This window comes from Terrapene carolina, unplaced genomic scaffold, assembly GCF_002925995.2.
Source record: "Terrapene carolina triunguis isolate 2854851 unplaced genomic scaffold, T_m_triunguis-2.0 Scaffold236, whole genome shotgun sequence".
In the NCBI taxonomy this organism is placed as follows: Eukaryota; Metazoa; Chordata; order Testudines; family Emydidae; genus Terrapene; species Terrapene triunguis.
In genome coordinates, this window is record NW_020664587.1 from 13,490,188 (window position 1) to 13,514,782 (window position 24,595).

The following is a 24,595-nucleotide window of genomic DNA, read 5'->3' on the forward strand; positions in this document are numbered from 1 at the left end:
CTCCTAACCCAAGGGGAAGCCATGTCGCCAGAGGGGGAGAGCCTCCTTCCTTCCTTCCTAGCACCCCTCAAGAGACCACTCCTGCTCACGAATTAACCTCCACAGAGCATCCCTATGTACACACCATTACACAGTGTATTAAGAATAATACATAAGCAACCAATTCATCCCAGACTGTAATTCCACTGAGGGGTCATGGAGTCATCACAAACCACGAATACCTAGCACTAATACCACCTAGCACTTTTCATCAGGAGAACTCAGAGCGCTTCATAATCTTTCAATGTATTTATCCTCACGGCCCCCTGTGAGAGAGGCCTTCCCACTTAGCCCCATTTTCCAGATGGGAAACTGAGGCACGGAGCGACTATGTGACTTGCCCAAGATCACACAGGAAGCCTGAGACATAGCAGGGACTTGAACCAGGTCTCCCAAGCCTTCCTCTAGTGCCCTAACCTCTGCACCGCCCTTCCTCTCTGCTGGGAGTGTCAAATGCAGGGGTCCACACTGGAGCTGACCTGCCTTGGCATCTGTCACTAGGAGCCTCTTTGAAGAGAGGCTGAAGAGACGTTTGGAAAGGAGACAAGCCAGAGGAGATACGTGAGCGGTAAAGAAAGTACAGAACAGCACGGTGCACAGGGCAGTCTAATTTACCCTTTCCCATAATGCCAGGGCAAAGAGGCACTCAGTGACACGGAAAGGCAATGTGTTAAAAAAAAAACAACCAACACAGATGAAAGGAAATTCTTTTTTTTAAAACCAGCGTTTGGTTAACCTGGGGAACTCACTGCTACAAGACAAGCTTGAGGCAAATTCCTCAGTGAAATTCAAAACAGAATTAGGCATTTCTATGAATCAGATCACTAGCTAGGATTAAAGTGAGAGAGACCCGTCCGTTTCTCCTACTTCAGGGTTTTGCCATCTCGGGTGGTAGCTCAGGAAGAAATTTACCAGCGAGATATCATCGCACAGTTAGGGGCACGCTGCAAAATTAGATGCACGTTGGGGCATTTGCTTTTTCACCTGCAGCATCGGGCGTTGGCCATGGATAAGGGAGCAGAAGGGTCAGCTGTCTCCTACGCTGTGTTGACACATACAATTCCTGGAGTTAGCTAGGATGTATCACATGGAATACACATTTATTCAGGGTGTGCACCTAGGCATATGCTCAGGTCACCAGTTGAAAATGTCCCGAGTGATGTTACTGCACAAGAGGTAGGTTTGACCGTTATGAGCGATTCTGATTATGTGACGCTGCACGGACTCTCAGAGTCCGGCTGCAGGGCAGTGTGAGGTGTGGCTGCAGCTGGAGCAGACAGACCTACGCTAGTTTTAATTGCAAGATGCATGGGCGTGGGCTTCAGCAGCACGAGTACCCATAGGCGCCGACTCCGTGGGTGCGGCGGGGTTGGAGCACCCATGGAGAAAATTTAGCGAGTGCTCCGCACCCAGTGGCAGCCAAGCTCCCCCCTCCTCGCCTCCTTCTCCCACCCCCCCAAGCATGCCGTGTGCCCGCTCCTCCCCCTCCCTCCCAGCACTTCCTGCCCCCCAACAGCTGTTTGGCGGCGCTTAGAACTTTCCGGGAGGGAGGGGGAGGAGCGGGGACGTGGGCGCCCTCAGGGGAGGAGGTGGAGACGAGGTGGGGACTTGGGGGAAGGGGATGGAATGGGGGCGGGGCGAGGGTAGTGCAGGGGTGGGAAGAGGCGGGGCAGGGGCGGAGCCAGGGGCGGGAGGGGCGTCGAGCACCCACTGGGCAGAGGGGAAGTCGGCACCTATGCAAGAACTCAGGCTCCGCGTGCACTTGTACAGCCCAGGTTGCCACGTCAACATTACGATGTGTAGCTATGCCAGCCTGGGTGTGTCTACCTGAGCTGCAATCGCAAGAGCACCGGAGCACTGGGAATCCTAGCATTGGGATCCTAGCACCTCGGGCATTGGCTTGGGATGCTGGATTCCCCCTGGGTGCTGGAGAGCCCCTGGGAACACAGAGCACAGCCAGGTGGATTAGGGGTGATCTGCGCACGAGGGTGTGTAACACCCCTGCACGAGTTGTCTGTGGGGACTGAACCTGCCACCTTTGAATCTGAAAAGCAGAATCTCTAGTGCCTGTACTAAACGACTAGATCCATCAGCAGACACATAAACCTCTATACATGGTCCAGCCACTACAGGGAGACCAGGATCCAGCCAGGGGTTACACCTGCCACCAACACGGACAAAAGCCAAACCATGCTCAGAAGACAGGAGGAGAGCAGCGCCGGCGACACACACACGCACAGGGCCAACACTGGGGGAAGGGGGGAGAAGGGGGAGAGACAAAGGACACACCAAGGAGCGGTAGCTAGGGGCACCCTACCTTTCCCCAGAGCAAAAAGCAGGGGCGATGGTTTTCTGGCCAGAGGTGAAGGAGTGATATGGCGGTGGGGCTCCGTCAGGAAACCTTTTCACCTCTGAATTCCTAACTCCTCCGTTGCGGACTCGGTGCAAATGCTCAAACATAAGGACCAGCTCTCTGGGGGTGGGTTCAAATAAAAACATGGAGAAATTAAACCTTCCAAGGCAAAAAGAAATCACAGCCACATGAATGAACAAAGCAGGGATCCAGGCAGGCGTAAAGCAACCCCTCCCCCCCCCGACTTTAAAGACAGTTTCTTAGCAGCTTCTATCAGGCATTTGTAGGGGTCGAACTGAGACAGCTCATGATAGCTTGGGGGGGCTGAGAGGGGCTGGTACGTTCCTGTGCTCCACAATCTCAGCTTTCTTTTTTTTTTTTTAAATAATTAAGCCTCTAGCCTTATGGCGGTGAAGATATCCTTCAAAATAGGACATGAAGGAATGACGTCTGCCTTAGTCTGCAGACAGCCTAAAACAATAGCTTTGAGGGAGCTTCCCCATTTAGCTCAATGAACTGTTTACTCTGAAGCCTAGTGATAGCAGTTTAAATGTCACCTTTGTTTGGTATATCACCAGGGGCGGCTCTAGCTTTTTTGCCGCCCCAAGCACAGCAGGCAGGCTGCCTTCGGCGGCGTGTCTGCCGGAGGTCCCCGGTGCCGCGGATTCAGCGTACCCGCCGCCGAATTGCCGCCGAATCCGCGGGACCGGCAGACCTCCCGCAGGCATGCCGCCGAAGGCTGCCTGACTGCTGCCCTCGCAGGGACTGGCAGGGCGCCCCCCGCGGCTTGCCGCCCCAGGCATGCGCTTGGAGCGCTGGTGCCTGGAGCCGCCGCTGTATATCACAAGAAAGAAGGAATGATCCAGTCACGAAGATTTTCACAATCTACAGTGAGTGGCGTCTCGTGTTGCCGCGAGTGGGCAGAGCTGGGACAGTACCACCATGTTTTCAGGCAGTTTGATCGCTGGGATTGTTTACAAGGAGTTTGGCTGCAGGCAGACACAGTTGGGTCTGTACCAATTTTTCAGTGCTCTGCACAAACTCGGACGATACAAGAGAGACCGTGACATGTTGCTCACGCTGCATGTCTGAGAAGACCCTTTGCATAGGGACGTAAATCGTGCAATGAAACAAACGGGCCTGATGCGCCTCTTGTTCACCCCGGCTGTAAATCAGAAGCAGCTGCATTGCTGGAAAGCCAGTATCGGGGAGCGGAGGGGCAGCCCCCCTGTTTCTAATCCTCTCTCCTGCAACGGACCTGATGTAGAATTCTGGCCCTGCTTATGCCAGTGCGGGGCACATCACGCACCTTAGAGCACAAAGCTGAGCTTGCAGGGCTGAGCATTTTAGCACGATACGGTTGATGTTACAGTCTCTAGCCTTGAGCCAAAGCCCATTGAAATCGATGGAATGACTCCCGTGGATTTCAAAAGGGCTTTGGGTCAGGCCCCCGGGTGTCTTAATGCCAGTCACTGAATGACTGGCAGATCTGGCAGCATTTTGCATCTTCCTTCTGAATATTTTACATCTGTGTGCTGTCTCTCCTAGGTACTTGAGTGCCTCTAAATCTTCCAGATATTTATCCTCACCACACCACCGTGCTATGGTAGAGATGGGAAATTGAGGCATGGGGAAGCTAAGGAACATGCCGAAAGCTCACACAGGAAGTCTGTGGCAGAGCAGGGACTTGAACTATCATGTCACAGGGCCATCCTATCTCCCTCAAATTGTGGAATAGCATGAGAGCATAGGTATAGTTTGACTTCTATATTTGAGGGGGCAGCTCCAGTCAGGCCAATGGGGCCTCATGTTGGGGGGCAAATTCTGTGCCTGCCTGAAGCTTGCAGTTGTGGGGGACAACACCTCCCCCGGCCCCTTTAAACTACGCCTGTGTCTGAGAGCTGCTGAACTCTGGGGAAGTTTGGATCCAACTCTGGGCGCTACCTCTGTTGTTTATTTTAAAAACAACCCCCACACTAGACAGTCTTCTGAACGGGACGGGCTCAAAAGTGACAGAGAAGCGAATGGGGATTCTAACGTAGGGCAATTCTTCGCAGTTTGGTACCTTGGGTTAATTTCTGTGCCGGGGTGCTGCAGGGAATTGAGGGATTTGTGTTTCAGGCTGCTAAGAATTCTGTCTTTGTAAAATAAAACCACGGGTCATGGCAAAGAAACAAAACCACCCACTGTAGGACAAAGCAGACAAAACCTAAATCCATGGTCAGCAGCAGAAGGGGAGGGGGTCAAGCTCTTGCGGGGGGGGGGGGGATGTTTCCTTCCCTGACTCAAGCATGCTGGTGTAAAGTGGGGCAATTTTATTATTTGCCTAATATCAGTGCGCTTGGCGCTGTACAATTGACAACACAGAGCCAGACTCTGCCCCGTGCAGACCAGCAACACAGATACGTGGTGGATGGACACAACTGGACAATCCAGAAGCAATGACGATTCTGGGTGTTGTCTCCCTACACAACGCTATTTCTTAGCGTCAGAGGCCTCGGGAATTCCCCTTCCAACAATGTATTCCTAGGGGATGCAGGGGCAAGAGCAAAGGAGGTGGGTCGATTTAACAGGGGAGGCAGCGTCCATGGATACCCAAAGGGCCTTTGCCTCTTTCCTCCCTTACACAGACATTGTCTTTCCTACTCTGCCCTCCCACCTCCCCAGAGGCGACACATGGGGCTGGCCTGCAGCCCGTCAAGCCCAGGTCTCAGAGCGCCGAGCAATCCTCCCGGCTCCAGCTAATTTCAACAGCAGCCACCAGCGGAATCCGTCCACTTCGGTCCCATCAGCAGCAGGGCTCCAGCTTATCTGGGAAACGTTATGGGAGGGGGAGAGAGACAGAGCGGGCAGGGCTGGAATGGATGCAGCGGCTGCGGGTCTCCGAAGGGAGCAGCCCCTGGGGGTGATGGAGGATGATGGAGGAGGAAATCAGGAATTTTCACAGCGGCTCCATTCCGCCCCTGCGCCCCATAGACACTAGCTCGGCAGGAGACAGAGGACGATGGGGGAGAGCAAAGCTGATTTTGCCCTTTATGGATGGGCTGGATAGAAAGTTCAGCTCCGCCTCCCTCTCCCAACCCACCTGGATGAGAAGGGGCGCCGTCCTGGGGAAGCTATTAACTGCAAAACCTTTGGCAACCCAAGCACCCCTATTGCTCCCCCGGCCCCGCCATTAAGTTAAGTTATTTCCACTGTCCAAAGGAATTCTGGTCCTCAGGGCTGTGTATATAGATTCGATGGGCTGGCGGGCTGGGAAATGCCGGCACAGGAAGGGTTAACAGAAATCTCAGCCTGACTGGGTTTCAGGTCTCGGACCATTGAGCCAACATAGGGGCCTTGAGCCCGGTTCTGATCGCACCTAACACCCGGTTTACCCCAGAGCAATGCCACTGACTTCAGCGGGACGGCTCCCGTTTGACTCCAATGTAAACGGGGGAGAACAGACACTGGCTTGCAGCGTTTGACATCTCAGCTCCAGGGGTGCCTCAAAGTCTGGAATCATAGACCAGGGCCCAGTCTGTGCCCCACTTTCCCGCCCTCCTCCCCAAAAAGGATGCTAGGAATTCTACCATTAGATGCCCACAGTACATGCCTTGGGTGAGCATGCGGCGTCTTGCCTCATTAAACCAAGTGGGCTGTGGCATACGTGCCTGATGGCACCAGCTCTGATAAACTGCTCTCTCTGGAAGCGCATCTGAGCATCACGGTCACGTGACCCCTTGTCAAGGTGCAGAGATTCCAGCGTTCTCCCACACGGAGAATGCATCTCCAGAGAGTGACCAGGGGGCACCGGCTCTGGAGTTTTGAACGGTCATGACGCTGAAAGGGTTAACTCCATCAGCTAACCCGGGACTCGTCCCTCTCCCTGCATCCGTGGTGCCAGGGGGGTAATTCTGCACCCTGCCTCGGTGACCCCCCCTTTTCTGGGGAGAGCAATGGGACGCCAGCCTCTGCAGCCACACGAGGCATCTCCACCACCTCTGCTGTGCCCGGCAGCCAGAGGGGCAAAGCTGCTCACATCCACGCTGCTCCTAAGCCCTGCGGGGTCGACCAATGGGCAGGGCCGTATCCTGCCCTCAACAGACACGGAGGCAATTGACCTTCAGAGCCCTGCATACGCCACTGCTCTCGGAGGAGGAGACTGCTAGATGGCAGGGACCACCCTTCCCCTTCCCCCCACAGCACCCGGTCTGTGGTCACCCGCGTGGCGTGGCGCCTACCTGAAGGATGGGAGAATGCTGTCATAGTAACACCAGGTGGCGGTCAGGTAGGCTCGGCTCACGTCTGTCGAATACAGGCGCCAGGCAGCCTGCACCAGAGAGAGAGGGATGGTGTGGTAGACATGGCCCAGCTGGTAGTTTCCACGGAGGAGATGCCAGGAACTGGCAGTGCAGGGAGAGGTGCTGTTGGCAGGACCGAGGGGCACTGGCAGGGTGGTGCCAAGGGATGCTAAGGGGTCGGTGGGTGAGTGAACGGGGAGCCCAGGACTGGAATAATAGTGAATGCGGCAGGGTCAGGCTAGAGGTGGCTGGGCACAGCTGGGCACGTGGGAGCTCGCAGTGCCCTGCTCTATGACTCGGGGTCTAGGTCGGATGCTGCAGGCAGGAGTTCTCATCCTGGCATCTCAAAACAGCTTGGCCCCTCTGAGGGCATCAAAATTCACTCCCAGTTCCACCCCCCTCCCTTGAACAGACCCCGGTGGGGGGATCCAATTCTGCCCGAGCAGCAAACAGCAGCTGCAGGCTGTGAGTCAGCACCTCCTGCTGCCACCTGGAGCCCATTGATCCACAGACCCCATTCCTGCTGGTGGTGCATCGGGTGCATTAGCACCCCGTCTTTGGACGGTGCAAATGCCTCTGCCCCAGCCGGACGCCCAGGCTGCGGGCTGGGAAACGGTCGAACTGGCTCAGATCAGACGGACCAAGCGCAGACCCGGAGGCCTTTTGGGGGTTCTGTGTCTGAGCCAATCAGAGGGGAGCACAGGAAAGAGGGGTAATGTGGGGGGGGAGATCCCCCTGGTCATTAAAATACTAGGACTGGGAAAATTCCGTTCCCTCCCAGGGGCACGGCGGGGACAGCTAGGAAAGCAGAGCCAGTGGGAAGCTCTCCTGGTGCTTCGCTGGGGATGAGGTGGGGACAGCGCAGGGCCTAGCCCCCCCAGCAGCTCCGCCCATGCCAGACATGCTGACGTGAAACTGGCGTAGCTGGAGTGGAGAACCAGGCCCCCTGTTCTTCTCACCCACCCCCCGCACCTGCCTGTTTCAAGCTCTTCTCCCCAGTCTAGCCTCTCGCTGAGGCTTCAGGTAACACTCCCAAGAAGCTGGTGCCATTAATTAAGGAGCGATCACAATGGAGGAGCCTTATCGGAGACCTCGCGGCTTCCCATCTGCACCCACGGCACATCAGCGCCTGATGAATGCCAGGCAGCGATGGCCAGAGTTATTGGGGCGGGGGGGTTGCCGCGTGTCCCAGTCCTTGCTTTGTATTGTGGGGCGACAGGCAGGTGGGGCCCTTTGTCTCGTCCCGTGCCCAGCTCCATTAATTAACGTCAGGTTTTTCCCTTCCCCGCCGCCGAGATGAAAGGAGGAGCAGGGCTGCATTCAGAGGGCCGGGGAGCTGTGAAAGCCGGGGCCAGCTGTCTGGCTGGCAGCTGCAGATAGACGAGGGGCATCGGGGGCTTCCTTTTGTGCGCCTGTTCTCTGAAACTGGGGAGATAAGGAGGGATTCTAAAGTTTCACTTCTCTAGCAAGCTGATCTAGACAAGGGGACTGATTTGCCAGGGCCCCCCTCCGGCTCGGCTACAGGCACAGCGGACCCTCGCCAAGGGACATGTCAGATGTGCTGAAGCGTGCAAATGCGGACGGAGCTGCCGTGGCAGAGCTGTGTGCATGGACAGCCCAAGGCTGGAAGAGCAGGGGGGCTGTCTCTGCAGAGCCGTACCTGCCGGGGCAGAGAGGGGGGAATGCAGGATTGGGATAGCTGTGGGGCTGCAGACTGGACTGAGGGGTATCTGCAGAGTGGGGGGGGTGGGGCACCAGATTGGGACCGCAGGCAGTGCTGGGCTGGATGTTCAGCTTGAGGGGCATTGGCAGAGTTATGTGTATATGGGGGAGAGGAAGTCTGGAACAGCAGAGGGGCCAGGCCGCTTGTGCGGATCGAGGGGCATCGGCAGAGCTGTACGGGGGGCTCTGGGGGTGACCCGCAGACTGAGCTCGAGGGCCATCGGCAGAGCTGGGTAGTGACTCCAGACCGAGGTGGAGGAGGGGTTTCCCCAGGGAGAGGCGCGGGTGTCCTACGGTACCTGGATCAGGTTCGCTGCCGGCGTCCGCCTCTTCTCAAAGTGTTTCTGGCGATGCTGCTCCTGGACTTTCAGGGCAAAGCCGGAGCCCAGAATCCCCTGCGGGAGAAAGGGGCCAGCATGCGTGAAACGGGATCCAGAACCTGCCTGGCCCATGCGGCAGCTGGACAAACTGCCTCGACACAGTCTGATCCCCACAGGCCTGCGGGGTCCTAAGGAAGCATCCCTCTGTCCCCCGGCATGAACACAGAGCGCTCAGAGCCCGGGGGAGGAGAAGGACTCCAAACTCGCCAACGCCCCCCGTCTGGCTAGCAGGACGATCCACTCTTTGGGAGGGAGCAAAGAGGGCCCCCCAAAGTAGGACTCTGTTGGCTCTGCCAGACCATCTCTCCCCCCACAGGGGCCTGGCAGCTCCAGAGGTCAGCTAGGAGCCAGCAGTCCCACTGGGGCAGGGTGGGGTATTGGGTGCCACCATCCCTGCGGTGACGTGGTAGGGCATTGCTCTTCTCTTGAGGGAAGGGGGGGGGGGGAAGAAGGAAAAAAGGGACAAAAAGAGAAAAGAGAAAGGAAGAGAGGAAAGAAAAGAAGGAAAGTGAAAAGAAAACGAAGGAAGAGAATGACCAATGACATCTCTATGGCAGGGTCTATTCTGGAGTCTTAGCCACTGGGCAGTGACCCTTTAAGGCGCACTGGGGGGGGGGGGTTTCTTCCAGCTGTCTGCCCTCTCCAGGGCAGCCCCGACTGCCAGCCTAGGGTCCCCGAGGCCTGGCTCTCCCTCCCACTGGCAGCACCGGGCGTTACCGGGATGCCGCAAGGGGCTACTCACGGCAGGCAAAGCAAAGAAGGAGATGCCCAGGAGCGCGAAGCCGGCCGCCAGCACCCTGCCCAGCCACGTATTGGGGGTCTTGTCCCCGTAGCCGATGGTGGTGAGCGTGATCTGCGGGGGGAGAGAACACAGAGAGGCCTTGACGGAGCTCTCCTCGCCCCCGCGCCCCCCAGCCCACGCCGCCCCCCAGTGGGAGGGGGGCTTTGCAGCCACACTTACTGTGCCCCACCAGAGCGAGTCAGCGTAGGTGGCGAACTCCGTGTTGGCGTCTTTCTCAGCCAGGTAGACGAGGAAGGAGGCGAAGATGAGCACCAGGAAGCCGATGTACCAGGCTGTGATCAGCTCCTGCCAAGGGCAGACGGGGAGGGGACCAAAGCCAAGATGGAGGGTGGGGGGTGTGAAGGCCCAATACACGACACAACACAATGCAATGTCCCCTCTGCAGAGCGCCCCGGACGCCACCCCAGCCAGAGCTGAGCACTCGCTACCGGCAAAGGGGCAGAGAGGCTCCCATGGCAGGGAGCACTGGAGGGGGGTGGGGGTACTTCCAGCTGTCTGCCCTCTGCAGGGCAGCCCCGACTGCCAGCCTGAGCTCCTAGGGACCAGGTACGTGGAGCTGATCCCACCCAGCAGCAGCGGCAGAGGAGAAGGCTCTTGTGCACGCGTTGGGCAGGCACAGAGAGGCCGCCGGCGCTAAGTGACTGGAGGGGAACGTTCCGCGTGGTTGACTGGGGCGAGGCCATGGGGGGGCTGGGTCCGTTTCGAAATGAACGGGGAGACGTAGGCGGTTAACGGGGGAAGAGCGGAAGGACGGCTCAGTGGTGAGGGTGCCCTCCTAGGACTAGGGAGACCGCTGGGTTCAAGTCCCTGCTCTACTGTAGACACCCCTGTGCAATCTTGGACAAGTCACTCTGTGCCTCAGTGTCCCCATCTGGACTATGGGGATCATAGCCCTTCTGTGAGGTTAAATACATTCAAGCCTGTGAGATGCTCAGATCCTAGTGATGGGGGCCATAGAAGGAGCCAGTCCAGACCTATTTGTGCAGGGGTGAAGGGGGCGCGCAGGGCGATGGGGAGCCCAGGCCTGGATAGAGCAGGGGCTCTCGTCCAGGATTGAGTGGCAGGGGCAAAGCTGGACGCACCAGTCCACACTGTGCCCGGCTCTGCCCTGTCTGTTTTACCACCGCCCGCCTCCCATGGCACCGATGCTGAAACCCAGCCCTGCCCCCGGGCCAGCGCCATCCTCCAGCTCACCTTGCTGTGGGCATAGACCACTGAGCCCAGTAGCTTCCAGGTGCCCCCCCTGCGGTCCATGCGCACCATCCGCAGGATCTGCAGGAAGCGCATGCTGCGCAGCGCTGAGGTCGCGAAGATATTCCCCTGCGTGCCGGCGGCGATAACGGCCAGCGAGGCGATGAACACGATGAAATCTGTGACCCAGAGCACAGGGAGATGGGTGAGGGGTTAGCTGGCTAGCAGGGTGGCAAGGATAGCTCGGTGGTTTGAGCATTGGCCTGCTAAACCCAGGGTTGTGAGTTCAATCCTTGAGGGGGCCATTTAGGGATCTGGGGCAAAAATCTGTCTGGGGATTGGTCCTGCTTTGAGCAGGGGGTTGGACTAGATGACCTCCTGAGGTCCCTTCCAACCCTGATATTCTATGATCCTGGCTTTGCTCAGCATGGGATACATCCCAGCCCACCTGCCTAGGAGCTCGCATGGGTCTTATCCCCAGAGCATCACATCTCCCCGGACCGCTTCTGAGCACTCCTGGAACAGGCTAGCGGGGGAGAAGTCTATCACTGGTCTCCCCCCCGCTGCATATGCCCTGAGGTTTCCATTCTCCCCAGACTGCCCTTGCTTTGCCCTTTGAAAGTGGGTCAGTCTCCGAGAGCCCGGGGAAAAGCCACTGGGTCCATCGAGAATATCCTCCTTGGCTGATCCCCTCGCCCTGGTCACTTATCGTAGGAGCGTGTCAGCAGTGATGATGGTGCTGCTACAACTCTCCAGTAGGAGGCAGTCAATGCCTCGCTCTATTCTCTGGGCTGGAGGAGCTCTCTCCACCGGGCGTTTGGGGGAGGGGGACCATCCTGCTGCCCTCTTCTAGAAGTTCTCCACTTTTGCATCTCCCTCCCCATCCAGATGTGACCCTGTGTCCCTGATCAAAGCCACCGACCCTGCCCTGGGCTAGCCATTGCCCCTAAAGGGGCACGGATGGGGCAGGAACGGGAACCCCCCTGCCTCAAGCCCACTACAAATTGAAATCTTAGCCCCAGTCGGGTCCTAGAACCACTGCTCTTCTCTAGAACTCGGCCTGACCCAAAACCGCTGCCAGCTCCCGAAACACTGGGATAAGCCCCAGGAGCCCCAGAGAAAAGGCTCCACCCCACTCTCAGCTGGCCCTGTCAGTACTCACATCAGGTCCTTCCCCAAACGCGGCCTGGGTTCCAGCCGCTCTGAGGTCTCCCTGCACCCCATCACTGAGCAGGACACTCATACACAGCGTTTAACTAGGCTTGGGGAAAATGTGGACTTGAACTTGGACTTCCCAGAAGTTCTGGATCCAGGTGCCCCTGATGGGGACAACATTTGGATTCTGCTCCTTCTTGTCCTCCCCACCCCACCCCACCGCACCCCGATTTGAGGAGGTGGGGGTTGAATTTTGGGGCGCTTTACTCTTAGGGCGGGATTTTCCAAGGAGTCTAAGGCTCCCAAATTCAGCAGAGACCTGGGCACCTCCGTCCTTTTGGGTCCTTCCATAACCCCGGGCACAACCTATTCTGATCCCATCTCCTTTCAGCTTTGCTCCTGAGGGTGCCATGGGGCTGTCTGGCCTGGTAACCGTGAGAGCTTGCGAGGAGTTGGACTAGGGGGCTCTCCTGTGTGTCAAGGCTTTCCTGATGTGCCCATCACCATTGCCTCCAAGTGGCCCCAAAGAGTCCTAGGATGCCCTTCCCATCTCTAGTTCCTATGATAACCAGGGACCAGTGGGAGCCCTAGAGATGGGTGCAGAGAGCAATTCCCTGCGGTGCACCCCTGGGTGCCCCATGGGGAGGATCACAGGGTGCATGGGGCGGCTTTCCTTGCCCACACGTACCTATTACGCAGAAGGGTTTCCTGGCAAAGCGGAACCGCCCCTGCCAGCCCCGGTAGCGGCAGCAGCAACCAGCCGCCCAGATGCGGATGATGTACTCCATGCCGAACACCACGATCATGACGAACTCCTGCCGGGGGGGGGGGGGGGGGCGCAGAGAGAGAGAGAGAAAGAGAGAGAGAGACTGGATTGGTTAATCCGGGAGGGCCCGGAGTGCGGCTGCCTGTAAAAGCCTCTAGAACTGCGTATGAACCGTCATTTGAGTCACGCCCGAGGGGGTCAGCTGGCTCCTCGCTCCCTTTGCAGAGAGGCATCCTCCAGGTGACCTGCCCGGCTCGACAAACCTGCACAGACCTTGCGGCCAGAAACAGGAGCCTGCAGAGGGCAGAGAGACCTGGGGACCTGCCTCCTAAATATAAAATCCCTTCCCATAAATAATCGATCCCTCTCGGTGCTAGGCCCAGCCCTGCCGGCCCCACTGGTTCCATGTTTGCAGCAAAGGCTCTCTCAGGAGGAGGAGGAGGAGGAGGACGTGGGTGTTTGCTGCAAGGCTCGGCGCTGGATTCAAGTCTCCCCCGCTCGGGCGGTTCTCAGGCACCCTCAGCACGAGCGTGGACTGAAATCAGCCGTAGAGCGCCGGGGAAAGTTGGCGCGTATGGGCCTCAGTTCACATCCACTCCTGCTGGCCTCTCGGAGAAAGAATGTGAATGGGACATGAAAGAATTCCCTAAGCCACGGTGGCTATAGCCCTGGTGTGAGAAGAGGGGGAAACTGGGAGCACACGACTCACTAGGAGATAAGAATAGAGAGGTTTATAAAGTCCCCTCCTTCCCAGGGTCCAACCTCAAACCCATGCCAATCAATGCAGAGCTTCCCATGGCCTTCACTGGGTTTTGGCTCCGGTCCTTAGGAAACCAGAGCTTCAATGCTGAGCAGCAAAGCAAACCTCTCCGCGCCTCCTTGCTCACCGGGAAAGTCAAGGAGACAAGCCAGGAGCCCTCAACTGTGGAGCCTTTCGGAGCCGCCCTGCTCCTCCTGCGTGTGCCCAGCTTAAATATATATGGGTAATTTTCCTCCGCTGTCAGCATTGTACAGCTTTGCCTCTTACCTTTTGTACACACCAGCCCCTATTTTGCTTACTAGCGAGAAAGTCACAAGGACCTTCCTAATTTAGTCTCCATCACAGTCGGGAGAAATCCAGCGTCAGCTGTTTCTGACAGTTTGGGGGAAAGTTGCTTTTTTTAGGTTTCTTTCCCCCCCGCCCTTTCCAGTTGTTTTTTTGCACGTCCATACATTTGGCTATAGGCTTCCCAGACACATTCCACTAGAGCGTCTCCATTTAAAAATCCTGCAGGAGATTGCGCAGCTACGCTGTGCTGCTTTCGACTCACTCCTGCAAACATCGCGCAGCAATGAGGGCAGGGGCAGCTTGGCCGAATGGAGGAGGCTGCAGAGTGGGTTCTCTTGGGTTCGAGGCCCAGTTGTGCCACAGATCTTGGGCAAACCACGTCACTTGTAATTCACATGTGCAAGTTACACCAGGAACGAAAGCCAGGTTAAAACCGATCAGGTAAGAACGTCCACATGCAAAGTTGCACGGATTTAAAACCACCCCTGGAGCTAAACTGGTGCAATTGCTGCATGTAGGAGAGACCGTAGTTCCCCTCCTGTATGCTGATGCTGGCCTCAGTTCACATCCAGAATTCCCTAGGGCATCATGGCTATAGCCCTGGTGTGAAAACTGGGAGCACACAGCTAGTTCAGAGATGAGGCTAGAGAGGTTTATAAAGTCCCCTCCTTACCAGGATGAACAGACATTGGTTGGCTAGTTTCTGATGTTCTGGGATGGTGGAGAACACGGACAGCACCAAGCAACTGAAGACTAGGAGGAATCTGAAATAACAAATGATTAGAACAGATTAGCAGGCATTGATTCATCAACCTGGCGCTATAGCAGGTGCAGTGAGCCCATCTGGATGGGTGAGACGGAATCCATTCCAGCCCCGGTGCCCACCATAGCTGCCAGCTTCCTAGATCAGCTGGAACGCAGCCATGGCCAGACCTTACCCTGCTCTGCATTGGGGCGACTGGATACTGCTGAGGGGAGAGGGCATTCTGGCATTTCAGGCAGATGCAAACCGCCGAGCCACCCAACCTAATCACCAGTCCCACATGGGCACCAGCTATCCCAAATGCCCAAATACCAAGTATGCCAGAACCAGCTGCATCGTCCAGCCAGACTTTGGTAACACCTGCAAGACCAGGTCATCCCGAATTAGACCCAGGACAGCTGAGGCTTAATGAAATTACTAGCATGTAGCTGCACCCGCGTAAGACTGGCAGGGTCTTCGCCTGCCAACAGCACGGCTTCTGGAGCTGAGCATGGGCAAAATCAGCGGGGTGTAATCCAAAATCAGCGGGGTGTAATCCGACATCTCGATTCCGGTTCAGAACCAACACATTGTTTCTTCCTGCCAGGTGCCCTGCTCAGGACCCCAGGGATCAAGAGACCCAACCCCTCACGGCTGACCCCTGGCCTGGCTTGCTCCAGTTCCAGCACACGGCAGCATCATTCTACCTTCTCACCCACAGTAAGGCGCCCGCCAAAGGCACGGGCCACCAGGGCTGGAATAAGGACCTCAAGGGCAAGCTACCAAAGCTGTCCATGTGAACAGCAGCTCCCCCACTCAGGGGGAAGGTGCCGAGGGAAAACAGCAAGGCACAGGTGCTGTAGGTGATTTGGGGGCTGGGGGGTGAATACTGGCTCAGAAGGGTTAAAGGCTTCACTTCTTTCGTACGACAGGGGGAGGGGAAGGAGGAGGGAATTTTAACACCAAACGCTAATCTGAGCCGCAAGGTTTTACCATCCTTAGATAAGATACTGTGATTGGAAGCTCTTTGGGGCTGGGACTGTCTTTCGCTCCGTGTTCGTGCAGCACCGAGCATGGTCCATGACGAGAGCTGCTAGACACGATGACAATGCAAAGAATAAAATCATCATCGGACGAGGCAGGTATCTCAGGCCGCTGAGCTGGATGTCTGCACTTCATTCAAGCTACCATGGAGAACGGGCCCCCCTCAGACTCCCCCTTTGCTTTGATGGGCTTGTTAGCTCTTTGGCGATCCCACCAAGCTGCCTGCCGAACAGTGTCCCCAGCAGAACTTCTAAAAACCGGATTGGCCTGCAGGGGCCACACGCGGCCCCGAGATGGCAGCAGAGAGCAGGGGAGCTGGTGGGTCGAGGCTGCTTCTGAAAGCGACAGCAGATGGATGAAGGGACCCAGGCCGGGGGTTTGGGGTGCTGCTGAGCAGTGGAGCCAGCGCGCAAATCAAGGGAGCATTAAGAGATTCAGTTTGGCCTCTTCCGAGGAACCTGGGTGGGGCGTGGGGCGCCGAGACATGCGCCAGATGTTCTGTTCTTCGGTAACTCAACTGTGGCTCCTTTTCCAATTTGAAACGTGCCCTGGGCGTAGCCCAGGAGGGCAAGGGCCTAATGAAGACAGAAGTGGGAAAGGTCCATTCGCTCCCTTAGTCCTTCCTCAGGGCTAGCCCAGAATCATTCCCTGCAACACATTCTCCAGGCTAAAGGGTCTCAAGGGATGGGGGGGGATTTTCCATCATTGCCTTTGGGACATTGCACCCGGCAGATCTCACCGCCGGGAAGTTTGTAAACTGGATTCAGCCTGGATTTCCCCCTTCGGAACATGTCAAACCAGCCGCCCCGGCTAGCCCTCCCTGGTCAGCTCTTCCACCCCCTTCAAATTGTAGCAGGCAGTCCGATGCACGTATTACAGTCCGATGCACGTATTACAATACACCTATTCGCATGGCGCCCGGGGGGCTGTGTTTGGGGGGAAACAAATCTGGTTTCCAAGCAATGATGCGGGGCCAAGTTCAGAGCAGATGTAAACTGCAGCAGGTCCACCAAAGGGAGAAGCACCTAGGTGTGTCCGATGAGCACTAGCAAAACCAGGGTCTGAAAGGCAGCGTAAGCCTGTGAAATGGACTAACTCGAGTTCGCCGTTGCACGGCCCCAGCATTTCTGCTTTCCCTTTCCCGGCTGTGGGACCAGAGCTCCAAACATCCTGAGCTGTATGCAAGGAGAAGCTCAGCCCTTAACACTGGGGCCTGGGGGCCTTTTCATCCTAAACGTGGAGTCCTAGCCAGGCGGCACCCTTCAGCTGCCCCCCAGATCTCTATTTGCCTTTCGAGGACTCCTTCGCCCATGGGGCTACTGTGACACACACTGTCCCATGAGCAAGGGAGAGAACTTTAGCCGGGGGTGGGGGCGGAAGGGAGCTGGGGTACCCTCCCTTTCACTGTTTTAAAGCGTAGCATCTTTCCACTGGAATAACACTTTGCATTTTCTAGAGCACTAATTGGTGGGGGAAGGGGTGCTTTATGAACATTAATTAAGCTCCACAAACTACCCTGCACTGCAGATAAACATTATCCTGGTTTTACAGAAGGGCCAAGGCATGGGCGGGGAAAGGACTTCCCCAGGATCACACAATAGATCCGCAGCACCGCACACAACAGAACTGAGCAGTCCTGACTCCCAGCTCCCTGCGCTAACCCCTAGACAACACTCCCTCCCCAGAGCTGGGGAACACACAGGAGTCTCACCTCCCAGTCCCTTTCTCTTACCCCTAGACCACATTTCCATCCCAAACCTGGGAAAAGAACCCAGGAGTCCGGCGTCCCTTGCCGTACCCACTAGACACCACTACCTGTAAACAAAAAGTTCTCCAAAGTAGTTTATATTTAAAACAAAGACAAATCCCACCTCTGTTTAACTCCCTGCAGCCGCATTTGCCCTGCAGTCACTCACCCTGGATCTCAGGGGCCTCGGGAAGCCGGACCCTGCAGTCCCACACTCTCTGAGCAGCCTAACACAAAACAGCCCAGGGAATCCCCAAGTCATTACCCCGAATGGCGGCCGAGGAAAGCGCTGCGCGCCAACAAAGAATGAAACCAGCCAATAATATTCCGGCTTCGGAAAATTGCCGGAGTTGGGCCAGTACGTTAAATATTTAATCACGAGAAAGACTTTCCGGCGTCCCCTGGGGAGGGCCCTAAGAACCCACCTGCACTGTGGCAACATGCGTCTCACGCCATTCCTGGGCGAACGAGAGCGCGTGCCAGAGGCAGGAGGGCAAACCGAGCCCGTAGCAGAGAGGAAGAGAGGGTGTGAGGGGGGCGGCCCTATGGGCAGAGGAGAGTTAATCTTACCACAACCCTGGGATTCTCCTTTATCGTACAGTCTGGGACAAAAACAAATGCCTGCGTATGTGTGTAAGACAGTGCTCTGCACAGCATTACTGGGCTGTACTGTACAACCCCCATTTCCTGGGGCGGGGGGTCAGGGCAGGGGGAAGCAGAGAGGGCAGTCTGGGGCACGCCCAGGCTTGCAGGAGTGCGTGGATAGAATCCCTGGCCATGTTTGGGGGCAGTGCTACTTTGCCTTTCTATCGCTCTGTCACTGGAGGATTTCAAAGTGCCGTCTGACCCCAGGTGAGTTTCACAGACCCAGGCACAGGGAGATCGAGCCACTTCCCCAGAGTCACAAGGGCCAAGTCAGCTACGGAGCTGGCCACGGAACCCAGGAGTCCTGACGAGCAGGCCTGGCCTCCAACCACTTCCTTCGTCTCCTCCCGCGCAGGAGGATGGGGGCGTTTCGGGTGAGGACAGAATTCCCCACGGGAGAGTCGGCGCAGGCAGGCTGAACTACTCCACCCACCTCGAGCCTCTGCCACCGCCTTGGCCTCGCACAGATGGTTCAGGCTCCGTCCTGCAGATCTGGCCCATGTAGGCAGCATTCGCGCGCACCGGAACCATTCGACTGTTGGCTCGTTAGGGGTAAACGCTGGCAGTGCTTGCAAATAAACCAGCCAACCAACCAACCAACCATGGTTTCAAGCATGCAGAGAAAAGGTGCGAGTTAGGGGACTTGTGCCCCATACGAATCAGGACTGTGCTAGGAAAAATTGGGAAGGGCGACCAGAGGACCCACCCCTTCTCCATTGAGCATCTGGGAGTCAAGATGCCTGTGATGGCTACGAAGGAGAGGCAGAGACAGAAAGCACCTTTCTGCATTCACCTGCCTGGTCCCTGCAGGTGGAATTTCCCAACGCGTTTAACTCCTGTTGGCTTCGGTGAGAGCGGAGCGGAGGGCTCATGGGAATCTCCCCCTAAAGCGTTTGGATTTGGTTGGGTTTCCTCTCCCCTTATGGAAAAGTCCATGTTAGGCATGACACCAAACAGCTGTCTCTAGAAAGCAGCTGATTGCCCGCAGAAGCCAAGAGAGAAGGAGAGTCTCTGTTCGCACCCCCTATGGAATCGTGCCACTGGAGTGGGATTCTCTAGGACAGTCCCTACAACGGCCAACACGCTGATAGAAAGGGGAGCGGTTTCGATTCAGGAGCAGAGGACTTTTCCCTAAGGGCAGGAAGGTGAGGGCACTGGTCCCATATCACAGCCAAGTGGCTGCCGGAAGCCCTGCGGGCATTTCCCCCCGGGAAAGATGGATTAAAAGTCGGGGTTTATGAGCCTGAGTTACGTTATCGGAATGTAGGGTGACCAGACAGCAAATGTGAAAAATCAGGATGGGGGGGGGAATAGGAGCCTATATAAGAAAAAGACCCAAAAATCGGGACTGTCCCTATAAAATTGGGACAGCTGGTCACCCTATCGGAGTGAGTCCAGCAGCAGGTTTTGAGAGTGATCGCCCTGAGCCGGCTCTGCCAGGGGGTTAGATTCGGCTGCTGGCGCAGGGCTTCCGGCTTCTGCCCCAATACACCTTCTCCAGTCCACTTGAAACACTGCCAGGATCCAAACCTCACCCCGGGGCTCCCTGAGTCTGAAGTCGGCCGCCTCGGATCACTTCTAAAATAAACGGCTGGGTGAAGAGCGAGCTGGAGAAGGAGATAAACACCGAAGGCAGGTGGATCCTGCTGAGAGCTCGACTGGCCCTTGCAATCCGCTCAGAGGCGGCTGTGTGCTAACAGAACAGCAGAGCAGGGGCTGAACTGCAGCGAACAAGCACAATCTGCTGCTCCCCGAGTCCTCTTGCTCGCTAGGGGACGCTGGCTATGCCCGCTCCCTCCCTGGGGCAGCTCGCTTCTCCCAGCCCCCTGCCTCACACGCTGGAGGGGATGGGCATGCAGCAGCCCAGCTATAGCCCTTCTAAGGCAGTGTGGCCTAGCAGAGAGAGCACTGCCAGACGTCTGATGGAGACCTGGGTTCTAGTCCCAGCTATGGTAGGGACCGTGGGAGATTCACCTCCCTGAATCTCAGTTTCCCCATCTGGGGCTAATGGTACCGAGGCAAAGTAGCACCAGTCTCCTTGTTACCTGACTCTCTCTGAAGAGGAGCCAACACACAATCCATGCCCCTGCGCCCCAGACTGACCGAGGACTGGACATTCCCGGCGGTGAGGACCAGCTCTCCTCTCCGCCTGTGGGTGGCGCTCTAGAGAAAGGCTGAATTGCAAGAACAGTCAAGAAGAGACACATCAAGGGGATCTAACCTAGGCCACGCTGGTGCAAGATTGTTTCCTACAGGGCTAGTGATGAGGCTGCCGCTCCATGTTCCCATGCAAACGTTAAAACAGGGGAAGAGCTGGGTAACCCAGCACAAAAGCTGGAACGAATGTTTCGCACGGCTCTTTAAATACACACACACTGCTTCCTAGGCAAGGGCCTTCCGTTGCAAGCGAAGGGAGTGGGGGACAGGGAACCAGCCGTGCCTGAGAACACCAGAGACTCGATCGCAACGGGGCCTGCCAAAGCGCTAGCACAGAAGCACTCACGGCTGCTTGGAGTCCGTTCGCCCAGGTGAGTTCTGGGCTCCGTTAAAACGAAAGGGGCTTTGGCACATTTAAAAGAAGAAGAAGAAAAAAAGCCCAGAATCTGGAGACGTAGCAAATGGCACTCTCCAAAAATACATTTTTTCCCCTGATCCAGTGATTCTAAATATGGAAAGTGGAAGGCTCGTGCCGCTGGTTCACGTGACCACGTACAAAGGGCCATCAATCTGCAGGAGCTGGCCTTGCGTAACAGCACAGGGAGGTCGACCGAGCTCCCCCCTCCCTCCCCGCCAGCTTGTCTTGGAGCGGGAAGCGCCACTCTGGAGACTGGAGTGTGCGAAGCACAGAAGTGACAGGAGCGGTACTGTGGGAGTTGGAAGTTTTTCTTCCCCCCCACACCCTGGCCAAAATTCCCCAGAGCCAGATCCCTGGCCAGTGTAAATCCCCTGAACAGTCAAGAGAGCTGCATTGGGTTCACACCAGCTGTGGATCTGGTGCCAGCGTCGCTCCGGGCAGGGTGTCTGTCTTTCCCTGGTGGGCTCGTTACACCTGATCCTTCTATACTGGCTCCAGAAGAAAGAAAACTTAAAGCCCTGCTGAGAACTCACTCGGTGTCCCAGCACGTCTGTAGGAGACCCGGGCTCCGCGTGCAGTTGACCGCGCGTGGAGCGAAGCCCCGTGGAAGGGACATGAGAGGGCACTGACCACCCTACCCCTCCGTTGGCACAACGGGTCTCATTTTCTCACACTGGCCCCGTCATCCCCATGAAGAGCTGAGTCCCGTAGTCCCCAAAACAGGGCCACACTGGTTCTTCCACGAGCTCCACTGGGATCCCGGCGCCACTATTCGCACGGTGCCATGCCTCTCCCTGGGACACCAAACCCAAGGCACGGCTCCGGGGGGCAGCCTGGGAACGGAAATGGTGTAACGCTGCAAACTGCGAGCTCTCTGGGGCAGGGAGCATCCCTCCCCGTGGGACGTGCAGCTCCGACCACGGGAGGGTCTTGCGCGCCGTCGGGGTGTCTGGATGCTACTGCAAGCCAAACAACAAATTCATCATAACAGTAATGGAAACCAGCCGCTCTCGGCACGGCCCATGGGGCTCGGCACTCGCCCTGTGGGTCATTTAGGGGGCCCCCAACCTACACAGGCTCTTTCCCCAACTTTGGCTGAAACGGCTCCAAAACCAGCTTCCCCGACAAAATAAAAATCCGCCAGGGTGAATCAATCAGTCTGCTAAAGATAGCGCCGGGGGGGATTCGGTCTCAGCCCCTCTGCTGGGAGGGCAGGGGGAGGGCGGGCTGCTCCCTCACTGACATTGAGTCTCTGTAGCGTTTCTCGTCTCCTTTTGCTGCTGATTTGGGGCATTAAAGCCGAATCAGCTGTAACGAGTCTCTGGGGCCTGAAACCAAACCCAGGCGTTTTCTTCAGCAAGCTCGGCTCTAGGAAAAACAAGGGGGAATCTTTTCCTTTAGCGCGCCCTGCGTCGGTGTCTCAGTGGCACAGGTGCCAGCGGCGGGCACTCAAGCCAGGTCCCCCGGCCAGCTACAACACCCTTGGGTTTTTGGCCAGACGCTCACTTCTGCCTGGCCAGAAGGTGGTGGGTTTGTACCTCCCTCGGGAAGAGCAGCTAGGGGTGAGGGCAAGAAGAGCAGACCCCGGGAAGTGGGGGCGGGTGGCTGGGAATGCGAGGTACGTACCTGGGAGGCGAGCCCCTCCAGCTACGCTCCGTTTTCAGCGAGCGGGCGCGAGTACGTCTCCTCAAGCCAGGCGGGGCTGACCTTTGCCCATGAGAAGGCGGAAGGAAGGAGAAGCAGAGCCCTCCTCCCGAAATTTCTGGGAAAAGCTTGCCCGGCCCGTCAGCGTTGGAGCATCAACCTTTTCCCAGGCTCTTTCGGACTTGCAGCAAAATCACCATCGCCAGAAACCCAACCTTAATGGAGCTGCATCGACTTGAGCGCCAAGGAGGGGTGCATTGGGCAGAGGGGCACGCTCTCCTCTTTACTGAAGCCATATCCATGCTGGGATGAGAGCCCCTGGGGTGGCTCCCCCAGGGCAAACCCCTAACGTTGACGTGCTTTGTACAGCGCAGTGTGATTTATACAGGTGCAACTTACCTGGGTTTGAAACCAGCGTAAATCTGCACAGGTGTAAATCAAGCCTGCACTAGGGGTTCTCACTGGTGCCAGATAAGCCCCACATTGCCCAAGGCCCCAGTTCCATGGTGACGACCCCACCTCCTCCGCCTTGCTGGGGGTTTGGGGTTTTTTTTTGCAGAACTGCTGAGTGCCTGCAAAGGTCAAAGGAAGAACGGCAGCGCCTTGAATCCCCACTTTCCCAGCCTGTCAGCAGAACATGAAACCCAGCCTGGCCCCATGGCGGCTGAAACCCGCTAAAGAAGCTCTAAAAAGAGAAGGAAACAGCTGGGCAAGTTTAAAACATAAACATGAGGGTTAGAGGGGGGACGATTCCCCTCCTTGCAATTGCTGCACATTGAAAGCAGAGACACCTGGCTGCTGACGGCGAAGAAACCAAAGCAAACAGGGCAGCGGCCAGGATCCAGCAGGGGATGAGGGGAGGGGCTGTAAGGAGCTGGTGGAGTTTGGGTGGAATCAGGCTCCTTCTGCAGGTGTTAGAGGGCTGAGAGAGCCCAGCGCTGGGAGTTGGCTGGGGTCCGAGGTCATCACGCTACTCACGCTCGGCATTTCCCAGCCAGTGCTCGGGAATGTTAAGCCCCACAGTCTCAGTATCACCACTCCCATTTTCACGGACAGGGGAAACTGAGGCACAGAGCTGGCAAGCCACTCACCTAAGGTCACACCACACATCTGTGGCAGGACTGGGAATGGAGCCCAGGCATTCTAAGCGCACAAGTCCCCTGCTCTAACCACTGGGGAGCACTTCACTCCCACAACGGGGCGAGGGTGAGTCCTCGTGAGGTCAACATACGCTAAGCCAGGTCGCCAGGGGCTGCCGCTGGGAGTGTGAATGACACGTTATCTCCCGGGGTCTCTTCCCAGCCCGCAATATTAATGCACAACCTAAAAGCAGGTACATCTCTATACACACACTTATCGAGAATCTCCCCTTTGCCTCCATTAAACTGTCATTACAGGCTGAACTAATCAAGGACTCCGGGCTTGACTTTCAAAGGCGCCAAGCGTGATGCCAATATACACACACACACACGTCTGGGACTCCAGCCTCACCCTTTCACTAGGGACACGCTTTGTCCCTACAGCACAGAACATCTCTCCCCCATTCCAGGGTCTCGGGGTGCTGTTGAAGATGGCCGTAGTAATAGCAGGTGTGCAAACGTGTCACCGACGGAGCAGTGGCACAGGATGGTGCCAAGTGGGGGGATGGTCACGCTAGAGCATCAGAGTTCTGGGGTGGGCTAGGTGACTGTCAGCCTGGCCTGTAGTGTCACGTGACCGTCACACAGCCTGGCGCAGCGAGAACAGGGAGTCTGATCGGCGGCCTCTGGTCCCAGCCCAGAAAATTAGTGTCTCCGGTTTGCAACGAGTGTGGTCACGCCGGGGCCACAACGAGCTTCATGCAGGGTGTTGTACCAAGACAGATCGGAGCTTCAACTGTGGACAAACGTCCCAGCAAGGGGATAACAGCGGAGACAACCCAGCTGCGGCCTTTGTCCCTGGAAGCTTTGCACTTAAATATCTGGGCTCTGGAGCTTGTTACTTACACTGGGACCCAAACAGAGAGATCTTAAAGCTTTCCACTGCACACACGTGCGCAAACACAAACACACACACGAGGTTCCAAGACCCTCCCAGAAATTGCAAGGCCAAGGGCCACAGACAATCTTTCTCCCTATGAATGATGAACAAACCCCCTTCCTTCCCATGCAGCATTTACGCAATTAACTTTTTCAGCATGCAGGAGTCAAGTCCAGAAGCAGGCTGGAGGAAGCAGGAAGGAAGGATCTTTGCCTCTGGAAGCCCCTAATTCCCCACGGGTTCTGGCACAGACCCTCCAGCACCTACCCAGTGGCGTGTGCAGCCTAGTAGCAAAGGCCACGTTAGGAATGCAGCAGGAGAATGAATGTCCTTTTTAAGAGCCCTCATACAAGTCCCATCTGGTTCCTTGATTATCCTCTCTGGACAGTTTCCATAGAAAGCTGCCAACTTAACCATTCCTCCGTCAGGACAAACACGGG

At 56.7% G+C, this 24,595-nt stretch overlaps 1 protein-coding gene across 1 annotated transcript in view; it reads right to left on the reverse strand.

Annotated features, from left to right (window-relative positions):
- Window positions 1-24,595, reverse strand: part of KCNQ4 (potassium voltage-gated channel subfamily Q member 4) — a 74,209-nt gene that overhangs the window by 20,499 nt on the left and 29,115 nt on the right. The window contains exons 2-9 of the mRNA XM_026657103.2: window positions 14,413-14,503; window positions 12,614-12,740; window positions 10,774-10,949; window positions 9,739-9,864; window positions 9,520-9,630; window positions 8,697-8,792; window positions 6,616-6,704; window positions 2,357-2,512 (exon numbers count right to left, since the gene is read on the reverse strand). Coding sequence (XP_026512888.1) covers window positions 2,357-2,512; window positions 6,616-6,704; window positions 8,697-8,792; window positions 9,520-9,630; window positions 9,739-9,864; window positions 10,774-10,949; window positions 12,614-12,731 — 872 coding nt within the window. The 5' untranslated portion in view covers window positions 12,732-12,740; window positions 14,413-14,503. The remainder of the gene's footprint in view (window positions 1-2,356; window positions 2,513-6,615; window positions 6,705-8,696; window positions 8,793-9,519; window positions 9,631-9,738; window positions 9,865-10,773; window positions 10,950-12,613; window positions 12,741-14,412; window positions 14,504-24,595) is intronic.